At 39.6% G+C, this 24,703-nt stretch overlaps 1 protein-coding gene across 3 annotated transcripts in view; it reads right to left on the reverse strand.

Annotated features, from left to right (window-relative positions):
• Positions 1-15,370: 15,370 nt before the first annotated feature.
• Positions 15,371-24,703, reverse strand: part of LOC126191784 (phosphoserine phosphatase) — a 72,145-nt gene continuing 62,812 nt past the window's right edge. For all 3 annotated transcript variants that reach the window (XM_049932551.1, XM_049932552.1, XM_049932554.1), the window contains one exon: positions 15,371-15,618. In XM_049932551.1, coding sequence (XP_049788508.1) covers positions 15,524-15,618 — 95 coding nt within the window. In that variant the 3' untranslated portion in view covers positions 15,371-15,523. The remainder of the gene's footprint in view (positions 15,619-24,703) is intronic.

The following is a 24,703-nucleotide window of genomic DNA, read 5'->3' on the forward strand; positions in this document are numbered from 1 at the left end:
TCCCAGCATTTGCCTGGAGTGATTTAGGGAAATCACGGAAAACCTAAATCAGGATGGCCGGACGCGGGATTGAACCGTCGTCCTCCCGAATGCGAGTCCAGTGTGCTAGCCACTGCACCACCTCGCTCGGTTGTCCGCAGTGGAAACGTACTGGTTGGTTAGCCTGGGTCCTCCAGACGTCAGTCTTCCTTGGTGCCCAAACAGGTTCCTCATGCGGCAATTTAGGAACGTAACTTCGTCTGGGTTTTGACTTTTTCACCGTTTTAAAGGGAAATGAAGGACGAGATATCAGATTCAATGTCTTTTTCCACTTCCTCCCTTATGACCACTTGAAGCGTCTCGGTTTTTTGCTCGCTGTGCAATCCAAGTGCCTTCTGAACTTCCTCTCTCACTATCTGATGAAGAACACTTGTGAAATCAGTTCCTTTCTCCATCACAGACAAGGATTTGACGTTTGGAAGGCGTTGATGCATTGTCTCGAAATAGTGGCACCATTTTATGAAGTCATCTGCTGTCGAAACCAGCTCCAGGAGTAGGGCTTATACACGTCCTCAGCAACATCCTTCATAAGATGTGAAACCTTATCTTCCTCCTCCATTTTAGGATCCACTGTTTTACACAGCTTCAAGACGTCATGAATGTAGGATGCTATAGTTTCTCCTGGATGCTGTGCGCTGCACTTTAATTTATCTTCAGCCTTGCACTTCTGTCGCCGTGTGCCGCCGAACTACTTGCGCAGTTGCGCCTGGAATAATTCCCAGCTTCTTGTTTGGATCTAGGCCATTGTCACCAGAGAACCTGGAAAGATGTCTCATCATGTAGTGGCACACAGTTGCTGTCATCGTGACGTCCTCTTCTTCTTCTTTCTCTGATAGATTGCAATCTGTTGAATATGGCTCGAACTCGAGTTTCTTGCCATGTAAACGGCAGCTCTGTCGTGGCCTGATGGGAGCCACTGTGTGGTCTATAATGTGCACTATCACAAATTCCAATACCCGGCGTCTCCACCAGAATTATGTCACGAAGAAGAAGGTGTAATTAGATGAATGATGAACACTAACTTCACTTAACGTAGGTTTATTCAGCACTTGCACATACAAGTGTGCGGAGAGCAAACTGCATCTGGCCAGAACACATACGGTATATATACAGTTACAGAACATTCCAGTACAATGATTCTTGACATTTGTGGATAATTCTAGAGTGTACTCGAACCAAATACAGAAATTAAAATTTTACAGTTTAGGGGAGTTTTGGACTCATGACTCTCCGTGCAGCAGCCTAGTATCATAACCACTACACCACGGTGACTGTGCTACTCAGCTTCTTCTGCGACAATATGGATAATATTCCATATAAATTATCAATGTTTAAAACCTGCAGTCAAACTGTCTCAGCCAAGAAGAAAGATAAGTTGTTATAGTTACGGTGCCATCTTGCTCCCCCACCTGGAGTTCCCAGTTCTTTTTTTTAAATTAGCCACCATTATTTGTATAACTTAAACTTTAAAGAAGAAAGCAAAAGTAGTGTGTTGACCACAATTTGCCCAGCTTTTCTTATGAAATAGTTCATTTACAGCTTCTTTCTTTCTTTTTAACCCAAATAAATAATTTAATAATGAATTGTTAAGTAGAACTTGTATTATATTTATGTTCATGTAATGTCTCGTGTTTTGTGAGCCTCAGGTTACTGTTTCATGGGTGACAGAAAGGTTACTCTGATGAGTGGAATCTCCTTTATTGGTGTAACAATAATGTGTTTTAAGACCACTTTTATTTAAGCTAATAAGTAACTGACTAGGTGTTGTTTCGTTTTCTGATTCGATACATTACACATGTAACTACCCTTTATGATATATATGTAGGCAGCATATATTGCTTCTGAAAGAACAAGTTAATATAGTGTTTCGTAGGAGTCAAATAAAGAAATGTACAAGCCAGACTGTAAACAATCACTTTAGATGGAGATAAACGTGCAGCTTCCTTTTTATTTTAGTATGTTACTTGCATGAAGCTGCTTGTCATTGAGAACGTACACACTTTGTTCATCAGCCCTGGAATTTGTTGTTTGTAATCAGCACAAAAAATGCTGAAGTTCTATGTTAAAGTATTGCCAAATGCTTTTTCATGCACAAAGTACATTGTTACTTAGTCATTTGACTATGTCTTTAATGTACTTTTTTATGATTTTCATAACAGCTGTCACTCAGAAACCTTCTCTGTAACTGAGGTCACTAACGCTTGCCAGTGCAGTGGCACTCGACTGCGAGGTAAGCAGCTTTGAATTCTGGTGGTGGATGACATTTTCACTGCCAATGTATGGCTGGCAAGACGAGGAGAGGTTATAGGGTAAAGTTTTGGATCACCAGTCATTGCACCAATGTTTTGGATTAAATTCCAAACATTTCTGCAGTGTTTCATGAAGTGAGGGCATATGGCAGTGTCGGTGGTGACCCATCCGTCAGATGGGTACATTAGGTTCGACGGTCCCCATGGTGCTTTTCAAGAGCAGTAGGCTGTGTGCTGGATTTCACCCTCTCCCTTTCGTCTCTAACAACACAGATGCAACACTACACTGTACAATCACTCATCACATCACAGTCATCCACATAACACATACACACACTTCACATTTCTTAACAGGTTGTGGTAGGCAGCTGTAAACCACTTCCACTAGGACCTCCGTATGAGTGGCGGTGTAGGCTTTCTTCATCTGCGCCCCCTATGCTCATTTCCCGACTATGGTACTATTTATTTATTTGTCAGAAGACAAGTGTTTGCTTCTCAGGTATAAATTCTGTAAAATATGATACAGAATACCATGCTGGACATTTAATATACTGATGTGTTTTAACTTTTCAGTGAGTTATCTCATTTGGTGTACTGACAGTGGGATAATTACAAAACAAGAAAATATCTTGCTTCCGTGATGACAAAAGTAGTGTCGGCGAGACCTATTTCATTAGCTAAGCACGGTGGCAGTTCTGTTATCAGTGGAAGTGACTTTAAGGAAAAAATGGAAATTAATGCTGCCCAGAGTTTGAGTAATGATTCTCTCAATTATGAACTCATTGTTGCTTAGCAGCCAATGGTAACATTTTTGTCACATTTAGTTTGAATTGCTCGGGACTATGAATTTAAAGTAAGACCAAGTGCAGGAGATGGTGCAGAAGCTTGACAGCTTAGGCTTTGTAGCACATTGTTTTCAAGTCTGGGGAGGCATTGCTTCGAATGACGATGTACTCATGGAGTTAGGTCTAAGAATGAAATAACTGATAACAAATTTATGAGAAGAAGTAATGTATACATCATATTAGAAACCTTTTCCTGATTACATTGAAGCAACATTGGACATATTTGAAATGCATGCAGATATGTGCAAATGTAATAGATTGATTAGTTACTTATTTTATAGATCAAATTTGCGATAAATGCTGTGATGTGGAATGTGTTAACAGAACAAATGTAGAATGCTGATATACAACTAAAACAAAAAAGTCTTTTGTATTACTACATGCTGGCCATTTACAGTTATTTTTAATGACTGGCTATTTCTACTAGAGAATTCCTCTGTAGTACAGGAGGGATTGTGTAGGAGAAACATCTTTAATCTACATTTGATAACACATCTGCTCTCTGCCATGGGAGATTGCCAAAGAGTTTTATAGCTGCATTAATTTGTGATGCAGATCTTTTTCCTTGTAGTGTTGTACTTGTGTATATCTTGGTTACTCTCAAGCTTTAAGGCCCGTGTCCACTAGCAAGTAACTTTCACTACTTGCTGAGGTGTTTGCATTAGAACAAAAACTTACACAAGTTTACTTCTGGAAGTTGCTTGGGACAGTTAATTTCAGCAACTGCTGCAAGTATTTGCAGAAGTTTTCCACTAGGGACAAGTCGTGAGATCGATAAGTGGATGTTTACAGTGTTTTGCTAAAAATAAAAGCAGTGAAGTGCAGACACAGATACATAGGTGCACATATTTATAAAGGAATGCTATTGAATGAATTAAAATCGGAGGACTGGGCACAGATTAAAAACTATTTGAGAAAGTTGTATGCAATTTTTGAAAAACTGTACAATAAAATATTTGAAACAAGGATTCAAAATTGCTGCAAGCTGTATTACCAAGAGATCAACTTTTAATTATTCTTTGACTTTTGCAAACAGTAGTTATTACTTCTATTACAAATGTAATGCATTATCACCAAGGGCTCATCTTTTAATTACTCCTTGATTTTTGCAAACATTATTTATTACAAATGTAATGCATTTATGTTTATGCTAACAAGGGGATCTTCCATACTGTAAATCATGGATTTTGATGTGCTTCAAATATGTTGTAGAGGCACTTACCCTGAGTATCTGACTATCCGGTTTTTTAGCGACGGGCCTTGGTTTTTGAGAAAATCATTATTGAATTTCATTGCATGGTTTTTATATGCGTAACATAACATGTGTTCTGAGCAAGTCAGTGTAGCACAATGGTAAGGGTTAACGGCTACCGCGCTGGAGGTACCGTGTTCAAAATCGACCGCAGTTTTCAATTTTATTTCAAAGAATGTCAATAAACAGAGTAAGGTGTGCGAAATTATAAAGATATATTCAGTTATTAATTTTTTCTGTCATACAATATTACAGAACCTTATTTTTCATCGTTCACTTTGCTTGATGTGCCAGAACAATATTGTGGGTGATTATTATCGTAGAAACAACTGAAGCACAAATTTTTGCAGCACCACACACATTTTATGAAAGCAACCGTCTTGCAGGCATACGGTTTCATCAAATTTTTTTTTTTTTATCGTGTGACTAGGGCCTCCCATCAGGTAGACCGTTCGCCGGGGCAAGTCTTTCAATTGGACGCCACTTCGGTGACTTGCGCGTCGATGATGATGATTAGGGCAACACAACACCCAGTCCCTGAGCGGAGAAAATCTCCGACCCAGCCGGGAATCGAACCCGGACCCTTAGGATTGACATTCTGTCGCGCTGACCACTCAGCTATGAGTGATACTGAGAAACATAATTCATTTGCATTCAAAAAGATTTATTTTTCATCCGCTAATTTTGATGTGAATCGTGTATCTAATCGCTTTCAAAATTGGGTGCGCTGAATTGATGTAGGATTAGTGAATGTAATTTTATCGAATCTTCCCTAGAAGCGATCTCCCTATCGTACCGGGTGATCAAAAAGTCAGTATAAATTTGAAAACTTAATAAACCATGGAATAATGTAGATAGAGAGGTAAAAATTGACACACATGTTTGGAATGACATGGGGTTTTATTAGAACCACCCCATATTTCTAGACACGAAGTTGCACGTGTACCGTGATCGACCGACATCTCTAGGGATGCTGAAAGACAACATCCGACGCCAATACCTCACCATAACTCTGGACATGCTTTACAGTGCTGTTCACAACATTATTCCTCAACTACAGCTATTGTTGAGGAATGATGGTGGACATATTGAGCATTTCCTGTAAAGAACATCATATTTGCTTCGTCTTACTTTGTTATGCTAATTATTGCTATTCTGATCAGATGAAGCGCCATCTGTTGGACATTTTTTGAACTTTCGTATTTTTTTGGTTCTAATAAAACCCCATGTCATTCCATGCATTTGTGTCAATTTGTACCTCTCTATCTACATTATTCCGTGATTTATTCAGTTTTCAAATTTATACTGACTTTTTGATCACCCTGTATTTCATCAAGTCTGGAGCATTCTGAATAATTTTCGTGAAGATTTTCACCTGTTTGTAAAAATAAACTTCGTAGGGCTGGCAATAAGGAGTGCACTTTGGTGGGACCATTTTTAGGGTGCCTTCCTTTCATCAGTGAATATCGTATAAAGTTGAATCAGTATGCCCTCCCCACCAATTGATAATGTACAAAAAAAAATTTCTGTCCTGTGTACGGAAGAATTACAGGATGCAAAAATTCTTTGTACACCAGTTTTGTAAACTTCCCGCATTTCGTGCAGGACACAACTACATTTCTGTATTTCCCATTTAATTCGTCTACTCGTTTTTGAACATTAGGATCAAATTTTCAGGACTGTGCAAAGAACTTCAAATTCGATTTTCTTAAAAACCAAGGCCCGTCGCTAAAAAACCGGATAGCCTGGTACTCAGGGTAAGTGCCTCTACAACATATTTGAAGCACATCAAAATCCGTGATTTACAGTATGGAGGGTCCCCTTGTAAGATTAAAAATCAGCTAAAATAGAAAGATGTCTACTGGCGCTGTACTTTCCCTTCTGGTGAAACAAAGTAATTGGTTAATTTTTTTTCACACTGTCTTGGTTGACAAAGGCCAAGTACATATGTTTATGGGTTCCCATGGTACAGCTATCTGTATCGCTCTCCTTTTTGGCACTGATATTGTCGTACCAGTATTTAACACACACAACTTCAGCAAATTTGAAAAACTTCCATCAACTGACAAATTCGGCAGGTACTTGCAGCAAGATGCTAGAAATTGTTTCCAATAATTTGCGGAAGCTACTTCTGCAAGAATATGGAACTTGCGGAAGTTGATTTTCTGAGGGTGTTTGCATCTCAAATATGCTGAAGTAGCTTCTGCAAGCGACTTGCTGAAGTTTATTTGCTAGTGAATACTTGCCTTTATATAGAATGTTGATAAATTTCATATGTGAATGCAGTGTGACTCCCAGCAGCTTAACCCTTAACTAGCGAGGTGGCTATTCTGTAAAGTATACCACGAGGTGGGGTCTTTGGAAGCCCTATGTTTAAACCAAGATTTAACGCAAAAATCATTTAAAAATTTTTTTAATTTATGCTATACAAGATTTATTTTTACAGTTATTTAAGTGTTGTTTAAATGCTTTTGGCACAGTACATATCAATTCAGACAGGCTAGGAAAAAATTTTACCTCCAGTCTCACATGTTATTGAGTTTAGAATATGTTAAAATGAAGTAAGGAACACACATTTTTTGTTTTCTACAAAAAAATTTCTCCTCCAAGATACAGCCCTCCAAAAATGACACTGCGCATACCATTTTGAAGATGTAAAAAGTTTTAAAATGCTGTATCTCTGCAACAGTTCTAGATATTTTGTTGGTTTCTTTTTTATTTTTAAGATAATTACTTTGTGATTACAAAGAAATCTTCCATTTGGACTTATCTGTCACAAGTACTTTTACTATAGCTTTCTGAACTTTTTTATAATTTATGGATTTTTTTTTCCAAAAATGCCAATCCATGAAATTGATTTTTTTCTGTTGATTAGTACCATATAGTTCTACATTCCCTGAAAAGGAGAGCTTCCTCTTTTAGGTTGAACAGGTTTTATAAACAATTTAAATTTTTCCATACATAAAACACTTTTTATTATCACATAACAGGCTCGTAAAAATTAAACCTAGCCTTATTTGACATTATTTTAGTTTTGAAAGATGAGTAACAGACTCATTTTTCAAGCATTTTAAGTAGTTCCAAAATATACGTGAAAGGTCCAAAGACTTAAAGGTTTCAATGTATACAACTTCTGTGCACTCTGTTTTGCACTGAAATTAGCCAGTTAATGAACTAAAAATGTGTTCCATTCCTTCAGTATCTTCCTTTGATATAGAGTGATGCCTTCCTGTCGAAACAAATAGCAAATGGGGCACTAACAACCTTCAAAACATTGTGAACAGGTAGTGAGCACTGAAGGCATTGCTGTCCTTCAGCTGCAAAACCTATATCCAGCAGCTGGTCCATGTGGTAGCATAAAGTTTACTACAATTTCGTTTAACTCATAACTGGTAGCTATAATTTCTGCAATCCACCAGTCACAGTCATACACAACCGCCACAAATATCCCCCTTCTCAGGTTATGAATCTGAATATTATCCTGCTGTTTCTGAGGTGTTGGCCAAATGAACAAAATTTCTTCTTTCTTGCTCTTTAAAGTGCATGAAAAATGAGTTCGGCCATCACTTCGAGTCCAAAAATGTGTCTTCTGAATTCCTTTCACAGGAGTAGTTAGTTTGGACCATTCTTCTTTTTTCTGCTCATGGAGTTCTTCGATTTCCTCTTTGGACAAAAGAATGAGGGCTGTGGATGTGAAAGATTTCATGACTCTTGTAAAATCATCAGCATTCTGAATCGCAGCTGTATTTGGTCTGGAAAAGCTTTGTTTTGTAGCATGGGGCTTCCAGCAGGCCTCCTACACAATCACATGGCCCCTTCCCTTGACCAGTAGCACTGTATACCCAGCAGATGGCACAAGTGACTTACTCAATTCAAACAGCTGGTAACACTTCTTAAAATGACTAGGAGCACCATTAGAAATAATTTTGTGCATTACTAGCAAAGCATGTGCTGAGTCATGTCCTGTGTCATCACATATAACTGCAACACTTGTGGTCTTGTTTTGAAAATATGTCACTCCTGTAAAAATTGAAATCTGGTCATTACTCCAATTATATCCTTGGTACTTCTTGTGGTAGAATTACAGACCAGTTCTCAGCAAAATCACAGTGAAGCACTAAACATAGTTCTTCAGCCTGTACACACCCTTTCACTTCTGCAATGTGTTGTTATTGTAATTATTTCAGATGCTGGTGTGTTACTGCTTTCACAGACTGTTTACCAAATTCATCAATGAAACTGTCAAAGGCAACAGTTTTCTTAATTAATTTATTTTCCTCCCATGTTGCATATGTAATTCCTGCAGAGTTACCTGGTATGTCTTCCAGGCCAAGTGTCTGTAAAGACAGCCCTCCCTTTCCAGGGCAGTCACCACATTCTTGAAACAAACAAGTCTCTTGCTTTACGTCACAGACCACTAATGACTTCACACGCCCAACCAAGGTGTCATATGTCAAATACTCGAGTAAGTTCTTCAAATTTACCACACAAAGATCAAAATTTGCGCAGTACACACATAGGTGGGTGTGGAACTACCCACTTAGGTTGTAGTGCATAAAATTTTGATCTTCCAATATGTGAAGTTGTATAGTTGCACTTATAAATTGCAAAAGTTTCTTTAATACTGTGAGCATGTACTACTTCACTTTCACAACTTTGTGACCTTCAACTGTTACAGTTATAGTGCCTTTTTTGTTGGCGCTCTGGTGAGAACAGTCCCATTTACCTTCCCAATAAAATGACTGCACTATTTGAACTTCAGTTGCTTCTACAGGATGACCATGATAGGCAGCTGGTCTTCCAAAGACTCCTTTTATGGACCTCACATTTCTTATTTGTCTACCATATACTTTGATACTGATGGAACGTGGTTCAAAACTGTTTTCTTTGAAAATGTCTCTGGAATAATAGTTAAAACTTGCACCTTTTCACTGTAGGATGCACAATATTCAACAGCTGAATTGATATTTGTGAAAAATTCCTGGGAAGAGGTGGAAGAGTGCTTTGGTTCATTTTCTTCTGAAGATGGAATTTCTGCTTTGAAGAGTGTGGTCAGTTTTGCTGTAGTGTATTCATCCATAGCTTTAGTAATTTCTCTGCACTTTGTTGATGCATAGAGCTTGCGACTCTACTTCACTGACCACGGTTTCTTAACAGGACTAGCACCTACCTCTGTAGTTGACTGATTCAGGCTATTTAATTCTTCCTCTATTGATGCAAAATCTGCTCCATGGGATGCTTCACCTTGTTCAGATACTATCATCGTTGTTATTCTGTCAAAACATTTAGAACACAAAAAGTCATCACTGGAAACATCTTCATTTTGAAACAGAGTCTTCAAATGAGAACACTTATTCCCAACCTGAACAAAGTCTGATTTTGTGTTTGTCTTATATATCACTCTTTTATGGATATGCAAATAGTCAGCACACTCCACTCTTCTGTTCCCCCAGTCAGAAGACATTGCAAACAGACCTTTTCACAAAACACACTGCAACTGTGTCAACTGGCAAATTTCTCACAAAAACACACAACTCACTGGATGGTCTCAAGATTTCTTAGAAGCCCCTTCAGTAAACAAATTAGCACTGAACAACTACAATACAGAATCCTGCAATGAACAACTACAACAAAGAAACTGACAAACTACAACAAAATGTAAGAAATAACTGCAACAGTGAAAGTGAAAAGAAATAACTAACAAAGAAATTGATAAGAAACAACTTAAGTGAACATAGTATGAAGGCTTTCACGACCGGCTGACATATCTTCTGGTAAACCTTCCGGGATGTAAGGTCGTGGTCCATGAAACTCTTCAGCTCCTAACGTTTCGTCCAGAGCTGCGCAGGACATCTTCAGTGAAGACATACATAACCCTTGAAAGTGAGAAACATGATTTTTGAAAATAAAACTTGTCTAACTTAAAAGTGGAAGCTCTCTTTTACAGAGAATATAGTACTACTTGGTACTAATAAACAGAAAGAAATCTAATTTTTCTGGACTGGCATTTTTGAAAAATGTTTTTTCTGTAAATTATTAAAAAAAATTCAAAAGGTGACAGTAAAAGAACTTTGACAGATATGCCCAAATGGAGGAAAGCATTGTAATCATAAAGCAATTATCTTTCAAATAAAAAAAAACTCTAATACAATATCTATCACCGTTACAGAGATTTTAGGTGTCATCCTTGGAGGCCTGTATCTTGAGGCAGGGATATTTTTGGAGAAAACCAAGAAATACATCCAGAATGAGATTTTCACTCTGCAGCAGAGTGTGCACTAATATGAAACTTCCTGGCAGATTAAAACTGTGTGCCCGACAGACTCGAACTCTGGACCTTTATGTTCTTATTACTTCTGCCAGTATCTCGTCTCCTACCTTCCAAACTTTACAGAAGCTCTCCTGCGAACCTTGCAGAACTAGCACTCCTGAAAGAAAGGATACTGCGGAGACATGGCTTAGCCACAGCCTGGGGGATGTTTCCAGAATGAGATGTTCACTTGCAGCGGAGTGTGCGCTGATATGAAACTTCCTGGCAGATTAAAACTGTGTGCAGAAGTAAAGCTGTGGGGACCGGGCGTGAGTCGTGCTTCGGTAGCTCAGATGGTAGAGCACTTGCCCGCAAAAGGCAAAGGTCCCGAGTTCGAGTCTCGGTCAGGCACACAGTTTTAATCTGTCAGGAAGTTTCATATCAGCGCACACTCCGCTGCAGAGTGAAAATCTCATTCTGGAAACATACCCCAGGCTGTGGCTAAGCCATGTCTCCGCAGTATCCTTTCTTTCAGGAGTGCTAGTTCTGCAAGGTTCGCAGAAGAGCTTCTGTCAAGTTTGGAAGGTAGGAGACGAGATACTGGCAGAAGTAAAACTGTGGGGATCGGGCGTGAGTCGTGCTTCGGTAGCTCAGATGGTAGAGCTCTTGCCCGCAAAAGGCAAAGGTCCTAAGTTCGAGTCTCGGTTGGGCACACAGTTTTAATCTGCCAGAAAGTTTAAAAAAATACATGTTTCTTACTTACTCGTGAATTTTAACATACGCTAAATTCAATAACACCCGAGACTATGAAGTGATACAGATTATGCCGTCTAGTTTATTTTATTGTACTATACAAAGCCTGCAGCATTTTACTGTTTATCACACAGAAGCACATAATTTTGTGTGGTTCTTTTAAATAGTACACATAAACAGACTTTTAAAGTACTGAATTTTACATTCTGAAAAATTGTAAAATCTCTGTAGCAAATAAATTTCCAAATAAAACTAAACTCCAGGGTTTAAATTTGCACATAAAAATTCCACCTGTACGTATAAAAAACAGTTTGTCAACTTGACATCCGTTGCTGGGAACTACATTTTTCTTCTCACCACTCGGAACACATTCGATTTTAACAGACACTTTACGTATTTCATTGAAGAAACAGACAGATCCCCATCACAACTGTCCTGAAGTTCTTCCTCTGAATGATACTCTTGTTCGAAAGCAGAACTGGCTAATGTAAAATCAATGTCTTTTTGTGTTTATTTCTTTGCCTATATCACTGACAGCTTCCTCCATAGACAGACTAACAATTTCATGAAACTCAGGAAAGTTAAAACTGAAACATTCATGCAACCATATTTTGAGCTATATGGTACTGTACTGAAGAAAACAGGTACATAGCTCACGAGGTGCGGTCTAGGAGACTCCAACACCTATTGATATCACATATCAACAATAAACACTGAAGGCGATAACACAACCTACAACAAAACATCATAGGCTTGGCAATTTAAGGAGGGTTGGGGGAGTATAGAATCATTCCACCACAACTGGCCTTGGGGAGAGAGGTCGAAAATTTTTGCACGGTCTGAGAGACCGCACTTCACGAGTTAAGGGTTAAAGAGAGACATCCGAGGTATACGTCTTTGAGGTCCACTCATAATTCTAATTACTTTCTTTCGTGCAAATACCTTTTTGCCTAGGCAAGGATTTATCCCAGAATACTATGGTGTAGTATGTCAATGAATGAAAATATGTTAATTCACTGACCTCTATACCTCAAAGTCGGCAATTATGGCAACATTAACTGGACCTAATCATAACTGCTGTACAGTTCTTCCAGTTGAAGTTTGTATCAGTATGCACTATATGAACTCTGTCTTCTAGCCTGTTAATTACTTCTTGTTGATAAACTAGGTTAATAGGAGCTGGGATATTTCCGACTGTACAGAACTCTGTGAAACTATCAAAAATATCATTTACTGTTTTCTCTGTTGAAGCTTCGTTGTTCAGCTTCACAACATGCTTGTATCATCTACAACAGGACTAATTCTGCCTTCCGATTAAAATAAAATGACAGATCATTAACGTCAGCAAAAGCAGTAGTGGATCTCACTCTGTGAAACTGCCATAGTAATTCCTCCCCATGCACATGTGGTGGTGTACAGACTAGGGTACCTTTCTGCATTTTTTCTTTTCTCCCAAATTAGAGATAAACCAAGAAAATGAATAAAAGGAAGGAAGATTGGAGTTCAACTTCCCATCCATACTGAGATCATTTGAGGCAAAGAAACCTGTTATTGTTGGGATACGATAATGATCTAAAATTGATATTGCCGTACATTGATGTGGGGATAGCGGCAACAGTGTCAGTATAATGTAGTGTACTCTGTCCACAATCAATGGAATAGCTGCAGAAAGTATCTGACATGCAGACTATTCAGCAAAACACAAGTGGGTTACTGTTCTTTATACTTGTTACTGATGTAGTCACCAGCCTACTACAAGTACTGCTTGTAATTGTTTACATCATCATCATCGTCATCATCATCATCATCGTCGTCGTCATCATCATCATCGTCTAACTCTCTTTACTTTTTAAATAATGAAAAGAATAGTAAAAATTGGAGGGCAGGGAAGTTTAGAGGTAAAAGCAGCAATGGAATAAGATAGAAATGCAGCATCTGTGAACTTATTCTTGGCAGATGGGCGAAATTGTGTGGCTCAAAAAGTGGAGTAGTGAAGGTCGGGAGAGAGCTGGTGCTATACGAGGTGTGGCTAGAAAAAAACCGGACTAGTACTGGTGAAACAATAAAACGAATGCAATAAGGCTGAAAGTCGCGTGGCCTGTCACATGACTCTCGCTCCGCCTACTGCTCGAGTTTCATCTGCCTCCTGCACTCAGTCTGCCCGTGGCGTCTGTTTTAAGTAGTTGACATTTTGTCTGTGCATTGGAAAATGTTGAGTGCACAGAAAGAACAGCGTGTCAACATCAAATTTTGTTTCAAACTAGGAAAATCTGCAAGTGAAACGTTTGTAATGTTACAACAAGTGTACGGCGATGATTGTTTATCGCATTGGAACACTCCTGGTTCTCCACGACAAAAAAAAGCACGAATGTCAAAATCGAAATTCAAGGCAATGATGATTGTTTTTTTTTGACATCAAAGGGATTGTGCACATTGATTGGGTACCAGAGGGACAAACAGTGAATCAGCATTACTACATTAGCGTCCTGGCTACCCTACGTGAGCGAGTACGGAGAAAACGGAACGATTTGTGGAGAAAAAAGTCATGGATCCTTCACCAAGACAATGCCCCAGCTCACAGTGCGTTGTCAGTGAAGACGTTTTTGGCAAAACACAACATTCCCATCTTAGATCATCCACCCTACTCACCTGATTTGGCCCCCTGTGACTTTTTTCTTTTCCCTAAAGTCAAGTCAGCTTTGAAAGGAACTAGATTTGAGACTGTTGAAGCAGTAAAAGAAAAAGCAACGGAAGTAATGTATGGACTTACCGAAAATGATTTGCAGCATTGCTATGAACAGTGGAAAATTCGTGTGGAGCGGTGTAGAGACCGAGGAGGAAAGTACATTGAAGGAGATAACATGAAATTGTAAATAAATGTTTTTTCCAGCATCAGTCTGGTTTTTTTCTAGCCGCACCTCGTATATGAAGGAGGAGACTGCAGAGAAAATTATGAGTGCACATTAATAGTGTGAAGTTCGGGTGAGGGGGGGGGGGGGTGCTGATGGTGGGTGTAGGATAGAAGCTAGTGAAGAACATGGCCAGGAATGTCTGAAAATACATAGTATTCATCCTTGCCTGCTCATTCTTAAAAAAAAGTTGGGTTCCTTTCATCGTGAGGTCTGAGTGGCCAACTCTTCCGTTATAACCCTCCTCCAACCCATCCCTCTCACCTCCTGGAGGACGGAATTATTTGTTCCAATAGATAGGATAGTGTTGTCTATTTTCATTTATGCCTATCGGCTGTACTGATATTTAACCTCCTGAAGAAAGCAGTGGCTAGATCTATCTTGTTATAGTTTTATAATAATCATTATGATTGAGATAATCTCCATGAATGCATTCCAGACTTCCAGTGGGCAGTCAAACTTAATGAAAGGCATCATGTTCAAAAATTCTAATTTAACACCTAAGTAAACATATGGAATTTAGTTACTACATGTATAACGACATTCTGTTTTCTTAAACTTTTAACTGGTTGCATTAAATTTACAGAGTAGTAGAAAATCTGCGATCTTCGTGCTCTCTGTCTCCATCAGAAGCAAAGAAACCTCTGCCCTTGGATCCTAACTTCACACATCCTACACATATACCCTCTTCTCTTCCCTTCCTCTGGTGTGTCATCCCCTCCCAATCCATTATATGTCACAGTGCACTGCACAGATGCAATAAAGCTAGCTGCCATGTTGCATTCACATTCTATGCACCTTGTGCCTGTCCCTCTTGCATTTATCTCGTATACTAGCTGCTTCAGGTGTGTGTGTGGGGGAGGGGGGGGGGTTGCACATACTCTAGTTCAAAACAAAATTCATCCTACATTTCAATTCTTTTTTTATGCGACTTTCGACAGCTCACTGTCTACTACTCAGTGAGGAAGTTAATTTTCATTCCATAAATACTATATATATTGCAGGGACTTGCCCCTTTTTTCATTTATGTGTTATGGATGGCTAATAGTTATTATAAAAAAAGTAACTAACAATTTACATTTAAGAAAATTTAATTCATAATACAGAACACAATGACAAATTATAACAAAGAATAAATCACAACAGACATGTTAGTATTCGTTCCACATTTATCACAGCCAAAATATTTGCTTCTGTACCAACAACATGTTTCAAATTTCGATTTATTATTCTTGGAGGGCATCCAGCAATTCCTTGAAGTCGGTAACATACCACTGAGCTTTAGCCTTAACTGCCTCTCTAACCACATTTCCTCCAAAACCTGAAACAGAAAATATGAATCACTGGTCATTTATGAAATACAAATTACTGCTACTGGACACTTTTCAGTAGTTTCAAAAGAAATCCCTAGTAATTTAAATTTCAAATGTCAACTTCACATCACATTTCTGGAATACAATGTATGTATATTCAATTGGAAATACAAACTGCTTTAATCAATCACACTTACTGATCCTCCACAACATGTTTCGGAGGATTATTCCTCCATCATCTGGTGGCTGTATTTGAAAACATTGAAAAAATATTTACATGACATCCTTGGTTAAAAGATAATCTGTCAGACTTGAAAAAAGGATACCAAGTGAATTAAGTAATAATTACAAGTGTGAAAGGTGAGTTAATTGCCTCTGTAACAACTGAAATTTTATTTTTGAAAATAGAAGATGCCCAAAAGAATAGAAGTATTGCAGGGCAATGAGTAAAATATGTTATCTACAGTAATAAAGGAAAAGTTTGTCAAGTGTTTAACAAATTACTATGATTTTGCAGAATACTCTAGATAAGCATGTCTAATAAAACTGTATGCTTTGTCAGAATCTTGCACACAATATTTTTTGAGATTCAAAGAGTCAGTAAAATGGTACCTTGAGGCTTCAACATGGTATTTCATTACACCATTACATTGACCCAACTAATCCCCAATTTTTACACAGTCCAATCATCTAGCCAACATAACTAACACAGGCGCCGACTCCATGGGGCCCGAGCCCTCTCAGAAATTCGTTTGGGGGGTAGTTATATTATGCTTTGTAAAATCACAAAATTAAGTTGGAATTTTTTATTTTCCTTTTTTGACAATAGTTCCCTTTTAAAAAAAACAAATAATTATTACGGTAGTAATACACTTAGAATTTGTCCCGGTGCGCGAACCTTCAGGTAAAGTCTGGCGCCGGCAGGCCAGCACTGTGGCCGTGGAGACATCAAAAGGACTGGAGCAGAAGCGCCTGAGACCCTCCACCTCGTGTTGCCTTGATGCTTCGAGACATTACGATGCCGCGGCTATGTAAAGCCCACCCTGCTGTTGCAGTCATTCAGTGTGGATAGTTTATTTCAGTGCATGCTGCAGATGTGTTTAGTGTTCACACTTCAGTGTCTAGTGGACTATTTTATATGACTATGTTTTATTCGTTTACTTTAGTCTCTTAGTGTATTGTGAATTAAGTTTGCAATGGATTAATTTGTTACCAAAAAGGCGCACTTGGAAGTTGATGATACTGCAAGTCAACCTCCAACAATTAGTGTGTCATCAATTGCTTTGTCATCTTCAGGTGAGAAATGTTCACAGCCGAAACCTGGACAATCCAGTAATGCAAGATCATTTCAGAAGTCTTGGTTAATCAAATATACATGGCTAGAATATGAAGCATCTACTGAAAAAGTTTTTTTGCAACACCTGCAAAGAGGAAGATGCTAAAAATATATTATAGTGTGTCCTCCCAATCGAATGAACAGTTAGATAGTGATATGATGAAAGGCTGTTTAGCTCTTGAGACAATTTTTACTACAGCGCAGTTTCTAAGCTGACAAGGACTAGCAATTAGAGGGCATGAAGATGTAAACTAAATTTGTTTTTCATTTGTTGGAACTCCGACAGAATGACATACCTGAGTTTAAAGATTGGTTAGGGCATTTGGGGTATAAGTGGACATCCCACAATATTCAAAATGAAATTTTTGATCTACTAGGAAAGTCTGTGTTGAGAAAGGTATTGGCTTCAATCAAGAAGACAACATTTTTCTATTATGGTTGACAAAACAAGTGATTTTTTGATTCATGAACAAGTTTCATTTTGTATTCGTGCTGTTGATGATTCCTTAATCATCAACAAAGACTTTATTGGGTTATACAAGACCACCAGCCCTGAATCACATGTTTTTGATCATCTTCATTTGTCAATGGATAACTTAAGAGAACAGTGCTATGATGGTGCCTCGAATATGAGAGGTAAGTTGAAAGGACTACAAAAGTTAGTTTTTGATATACAACCAAAAGCACGTTATGTGCACTGCACTGCACTGCTCACAGTTTTGTGCACTGCACTGCTCACAGTTTAGACTTGGCAGTTGTAGACAGTCTCCGCCATCTTACTTCTATGATGGATATTATGGCTTTATCCAAGGACTTAATAAACACTGCAAGGGAATCCAAGCAAAGGATGGGACTTTTCAGAAGCATACGCTGCGAGAGCACCACCAACTAAGCTGGTCTGCGACCCATTTGTCTGACTTGATGGACTACGAGAGCTTCCAGTATCTTGAGAATATTGAAAAACTTTCTGCAGAGGACAAAACAGAGGCAGGTTACAAATTTGCAGGCTACCTTGAGTCAATGTTACAATTCAAGACCTTTCTTTTTATGTCTTTATTGCCATGCAATGAACCCAGTAGAGGACATCAATGAAAAAATTCAATGCCTTCATGCTGATCTGGAAAAAATGTGTGAGGGCTTGATTTGTATATTGAATGGAAGGTGTGATAGTTTTGAACACTTTTGGGATCCTTCGCTTCCTCGGAATCTTAGTATACCAAAGAAGAATGAAACCAACGAAGCCAGCTCACCGCACACTTTCAAAACCCCAAAGGAATACTACAAAGCTATTTGCATTGACATTTGAGAAACGGTGCAATTTGCTTCAACTGGACTCACACAGGTCATTGCAGTTGAACAAGAGTGCTTGCTTTTAGTAAAAAGAGGTGAAACAAATTTGGAAAAAAATCAACCGAGTTTTTAAAAAATGACCCAGACATTGAGAGACTGCACTTACATTTGAATATGTTTGGCGATATCGCTAATAAAAACAACTGGTCTTAAAAAACATGCGTGATGTAAGAAAGTACATTACACAAGAGCCTGCAGTTTGAGAAATGTTATTTGGAGTACTGAAGTGCATTAAGCTTCTCCAAGTAGTTCCAATCATGACAGCAACATCAGAATGGTCATTTAGCGCCCTCAGACGTCTGATGTCATATTTCCGATCAACAATGGGACAGAAGCAATTGAACAACTTGGCTGTTCTTCATGCTCGCCAAGATGTTTTCGATGAATTGGATATCCGACCAGTCATCAACGACTTCATATTCAGTAATCCAGTCAGACAGTTGACATTTGCACCTTTTAAAGACACACTAGCCCTAATAATGACATTTAGAGCAATATTAAAAATCTTTATACAATAGAGAATTAAATACACATGTAATGTTAAATTTTCAGTTTCAAAATGTTAGTACTAGTTTAGTACTGTATTACTATAGTATTGTATTAGTTATTTTCAAATACTTACACATTTTTAAGATGTAAGACTCAATTAAGACCCACTATTTACATACTTTTTGACTGGAAGTATTAGGCATACTGTACTAACTTTGTTAACTGTATTAAAGCATTAACTTTGAGGTGTTGTTTTTATTTAATGAACCCTGAGTATTATTGAAAGTAAGTTTAAATTAGCTATTTCACTTACTAATTAAAGTGCTATCACTGTGTGACAGCAATATTTTACATTTTATTCTTTTAATGATAGTTTAGGATTTATTTAAATATAATTTCAGTCTTTTCAGAGCTATATATTCACTGCTCTGTAATAGTCTATAAGCATAATTATTACTGTAAATTAAATTAGCTTTTTATGAAAATATTGAGTGTGTGTATTTTTTTTTTTTTTCTCAAAGCCAAAAAAATGTGTCAGGCTTGTCGAGTTTCGCGGAGTGTTGAGAGTCCAGTTTTCAGGGTTCTAATGTTGATCATATGACTACAATGCTTAAAAAAACTTTAAAACTCACTTTTTTTCATCTAAAATTTAGGAAATTTGATGGGGCATGACCTCCAGTATGGGCCGCCCAATATTTTTTTTATAAGTCAGCACCCCTGATCACGAATGATGAACGATGACAACACAAACACCCAGTCAGTCCCCAAGGAGAGAAGATCCCCAACCTGGCTGGGAATTGAACTCAGGACCCCAGATCCAGAGGCAGCAACACCAGCCACTAGACCATGAGCTGCGGATGTACAACATTAGTGACAAGTCAGATGCAGCTGTTCACTGATCATCTTCATTCAGAAGTTTTGGCAACTGGTTTCCGTAAATTAATGGATTACCAAACACAACAAGTAAAATTAATGTGTAGTCAGATAAATGATGCCTTCATTCAGTGACTGAACAAACAAACAGCATACTAAATTAATTTCGTTAAAATAACAGTCTAGATCACTTGGCGATCTACACTTATTTTAACCAAATTCTAGCGCTAAATTGCTGTTCTCCTGTTGACAATATTTTCTAAATTTACAAAATTAATTTCATCAAATACGTGTCCCACGAAGTCACTGAGCCCAGATCCTGTACACCAAGTTTTGTTTTAATGACAATACCATTATAGATCACATATCCTTCACTTTCCAACAATTCACTGGTAAAGTCTACCAACCAGCGCAAAATTTAACAAAGATGATGTGACTTACCAAACGAAAGCGCTGGCACGTCGATAGACACACAAACAAACACAAACATACACACAAAAAATTTTATGTTTGTGTGTATGTTTGTTTGTGTGTCTATTGACGTGCCAGCGCTTTCGTTTGGTAAGTCACATCATCTTTGTTTTTAGATATATTTTTCCCACGTGGAATGTTTCCTTATATAAATGATGTGACTTACCAAATGAAAGTGCTGGCAGGTCGACAGACACACAAACAAACACAAACATACACACAAAATTCAAGCTTTCGCAACAAACTGTTGCCTCATCAGGACAGAGGGAAGGAGAGGGAAAGACGAAAGGATGTGGGTTTTAAGGGAGAGGGTAAGGAGTCATTCCAATCCCGGGAGCGGAAAGACTTACCTTAGGGGGAAAAAAGGACGGGTATACACTCGCGCGCAAACACACACACACACACACACACACACACATATCCATCCACACATATATAGACACAAGCAGACATATTTAAAGACAGAGAGTTTGGGCAGAGATGTCAGTCGAGGCAGAAGTGCAGAGGCAAAGATGTTGTTGAATGACAGGTGAGGTATGAGTGGCGGCAACCTGAATTAGCGGAGATTGAGGCCTGGTGGATAACTGGAAGAGAGGATATATTGAAGAGCAAGTTCCCATCTCCGGAGTTCGGATAGATAGGTTGGTGTTAGTGGGAAGTATCCAGATAACCCGGACGGTGTAACACTGTGCCAAGATGTGCTGGCCGTGCACCAAGGCATGTTTAGCCACAGGGTGATCCTCATTACCAACAAACACTGTCTGCCTGTGTCCATTCATGCGAATGGACAGTTTGTTGCTGGTCATTCCCACATAGAATGCGTCACAGTGTAGGCAGGTCAGTTGGTAGATCACGTGGGTGCTTTCACACGTGGCTCTGCCTTTGATCGTGTACACCTTCCGGGTTACAGGACTGGAGTAGGTGGTGGTGGGAGGGTGCATGGGACAGGTTTTACACCGGGGGCGGTTACAAGGGTAGGAGCCAGAGGGTAGGGAAGGTGGTTTGGGGATTTCATAGGGATGAACTAAGAGGTTACGAAGATTAGGTGGACGGCGGAAGAAAAAGTTGGTGACTGAAATTTCGTGAATAGATCTCGCCGCGTCGAAAAAAGTCTTTGCTTTAATGACTTCCATCCCAACTCGCGTATCGTATCTGCCACACACTCTCCCCTATTACGTGATAATACAAAACGAGCTGCCCTTTTTTGCACCCTTTCGATGTCCTCCGTCAATCCCACCTGGTAAGGATCCCACACCGCGCAACAATATTCTACAGAGGACGAACAGGTGTAGTGTAAGCTGTCTCTTTAGTGGACTTGTTGCATCTTCTAAGTGTCCTGCCAATGAAACGCAACCTTTGGCTCGCCTTCCCCACAATATAATCTATGTGGTCTTTCCAACTGAAGCTGTTCGTAATTTTAACACCCAGGTACTTAGTTGAATTGACAGCCTTGAGAATGGAACTATTTATCGAGTAATCGAATTCCAATGGATTTCTTTTGGAACTCATGTGGATCACCTCACACTTTTAGTTAATTGGCGTCAACTGCCACCTGCCACACCATACAGCAATCTTTTTCTAAATCGCTTTGCAACTGATACTGGTCTTTGGATGACCTTACTAGACGGTAAATTACAGCATCATCTGCGAACAACCTAAGAGAACTGCTCAGATTGTCACCCAGGTCATTTATATAGATCAGGAACAGCAGATGTCCCAGAACGCTTCCCTGGGGAACACCTGATATCACTTCAGTTTTACTCAATGATTTGCCGTCTATTACTACGAACTGCGACCTTCCTGACAGGAAATCATGAATCCAGTTGCACAACTGAGACGATATCCCGTAGGCCCGCAGCTTGATTAGAAGTCGCTTGTGAGGAACGGTGTCAAAAGCTTTCCGGAAATCTAGAAATACGGAATCAACTTGAGATCCCCTGTTGATAGCGGCCATTACTTCGTGCGAATAAAGAGCTAGCCGCGTTGCACAAGAACGATGTTTTCTGAAACCATGCTGATTCCGTATCAATAGATCATTCCCTTCGAGGTGATTCATAATGTTTGAATACAGTATATGCTCCAAAACCCTACTGCAAACCGACGTCAATGATATAGGTCCTTAGTTCGATGGATTACTCCTATTGCCCTTCTTGAACAATGGTGCGACCTGCGCAATTTTCCAATCTGTAGGTACAGATCTATCGGTGAGCGAGCGGTTGTATAGGATTGCTAAGTAGGGAGCTATTGTATCAGCGTAATCTGAAAGGAACCTAATCGGTATACAATCTGTACCTGAAGACTTGCCCGTATCAAGCGATTTGAGTTGCTTCGCAACCCCTAAGGTATCTACTTCTAAGAAACTCATGCTAGCAGCTGTTCGTGTTTCAAATTCTGGAATATTCCATTCGTCTTCCCTGGTGAAGGAATTTTGGAAAACTGCGTTCAATAACTCCGCCTTAGCGGCACAGTCGTCGGTAACAGTACCATCGGCACTGCGCAGCGAAGGTATTGACTGCGTCTTGCCGCTTGTGTACTTTACATACGACCAGAATTTCTTCGGATTTTCTACCAAATTTCGAGACAACGTTTCATTGTGGAACCTATTAAAGGCATCTCGCATTGAAGTCCGTGCCAAATTTCGCGCGTCTGTTAATTTTAGCCAATCTATTAAATTTGTATATGAATAGTTACCTGAAATTATGTATTGATTTATTCACTGAGGTGACAAAAGTCATGAGCTATCTCCAAATATTGTGTCAACCATCTTTTGCTCGTCATGGAGAAGCAACTTGATGTGGCATGCACAAGAAGTCATCGGAAGGCCCACCCAGAAATTTTGAACCATATAGCTCTACAGCTGCCCATAACCATCAAAGTGTTGCTGGTGCAGTACTTTGTGCATGAATGGACCTCTCCATTATGCCCCATAAATGCTTGATGGGATTTATGTCAGGCAGTCTGGTTGGCCCAATCATTTGCTTGAATTGTGCAAAATGTTCTTCAAAACCAACAGCAAAAAATTGTGGTCTGGTGATATGAAATTATTGTTTGGGAACTTAAAGTCCATGAATGGCTGCTAATGTACACCAAGTAGCCTACCATAACTGTTTCCAGTCAATTATTGGTTCAGTCAAACCAGACAACCCAGTCCCTTCCATGTAAGCACAACCCACACCATTATGGAACCACCACCAGATTGCACAATGCCTTGTTGACAACTTGGTCCATGGCTTTGTGGGGTCTGTGCCACACTTAAACCCTACCATCAGCTCCTACCAACTAAAACTGAGACTCATCTGACTAGGCCACAGTTTTCCAGTCATCTAGGGTCCAACTGATATGAGCCCAGGAGAGTGTTTTTTTTTTTTGTTTGGTTTTAGGGCGCAAAACTGCTATGGTCATTAGCGCCCAGCCCGTAACTTAGGAAACAGTAAAAAAACCGAAATTGAAAACAAGCAGCAATGGGAACAGTCATAAAATTGGAGAAACTAAAAGCAGAAGGAAGGCGTAAAAATCCACTACAGAAAGGGGTTTGTTGTCCCCAAAAAAAGCTTCAAATGACTGACGTCAATTCACTGGCACTAATAAACTGGAGAACGCGGTCGGCTGAGCGCGTGTCATCTGCTAAAATCGACGATAGATCAGGCGATAGCTGTAGACGGGCGCGTAACGGATTAAAATAGGGGCATTCAATTAAAAGGTGTCTTACCGTCCACAGCTGAGAGCAGTGGGGACAGAGTGGAGGAGGATTGCCGCTTAAAAGATGTCGATGGCTAAAAAGACAGTGCCCTATCCGGAGTCTAGTTAAAATTACCTCCTCCCGACGACGTGTTCGGGAGGAAGAAGTCCAAGCGCAAGGAAGAGCTTTCACTTCCCGCAATTTATTATTGGGAAGTGTTAACCAATGCGCATGCCATAAATGAGCAACTTTGCGACATAAACTGCTCCGTAGATCGGTGAAGGGAAGCGATTGAATAGCTGGCCGAGGAAGAGAGACTGCAGCCTTGGCCGCTATATCGGCCGCCTCATTCCCACAGATACCAGCGTGTCCCGGGAGCCAGAGGAACGCCACCGAGACGCCCCCCAGGTGGAGCAAGCGCAGACAGTCCTGAATCCGGTGGACCAGAGGGTGCACAGGGTAAAGAGCTTGGAGACTGAGGAGAGAGCTGAGAGAATCTGAGCAGATAACGTACTGTATCCGCCGATGGCGGCGGATGTAGTGGACAGCCTGGAGAACAGCGTAAAGCTCCGCAGTATACACCGAACACTGGTCGGGAAGCCGAAATTGATTTGGGGTGTCGCCAACAATATAGGCACTCCCTACACCTAACGATGTTTTCGAGCCGTCGGTGTAAATAAATGTGGCGTCCGGCATTTGTGCACATAGAGCAGCAAATGCACGACAATAAACAAGTGTAGGGGTACCATCCTTGGGAAATCGACAAAGGTCACGGAGCAGGCAGATCCGGGGACGGAGCCAAGGCGGTGCTGTACCCGAAGTTGTCAAAAAGGTTTTAGGAAAGCGGAAGGAAAGAGAATGGAGCAGTTGACGAAAGCGGACTCCCGGGGGTAGT

This window comes from Schistocerca nitens, chromosome 1 (genome assembly GCF_023898315.1).
Source record: "Schistocerca nitens isolate TAMUIC-IGC-003100 chromosome 1, iqSchNite1.1, whole genome shotgun sequence".
Lineage (NCBI taxonomy): Eukaryota > Metazoa > Arthropoda > Insecta > Orthoptera > Acrididae > Schistocerca > Schistocerca nitens.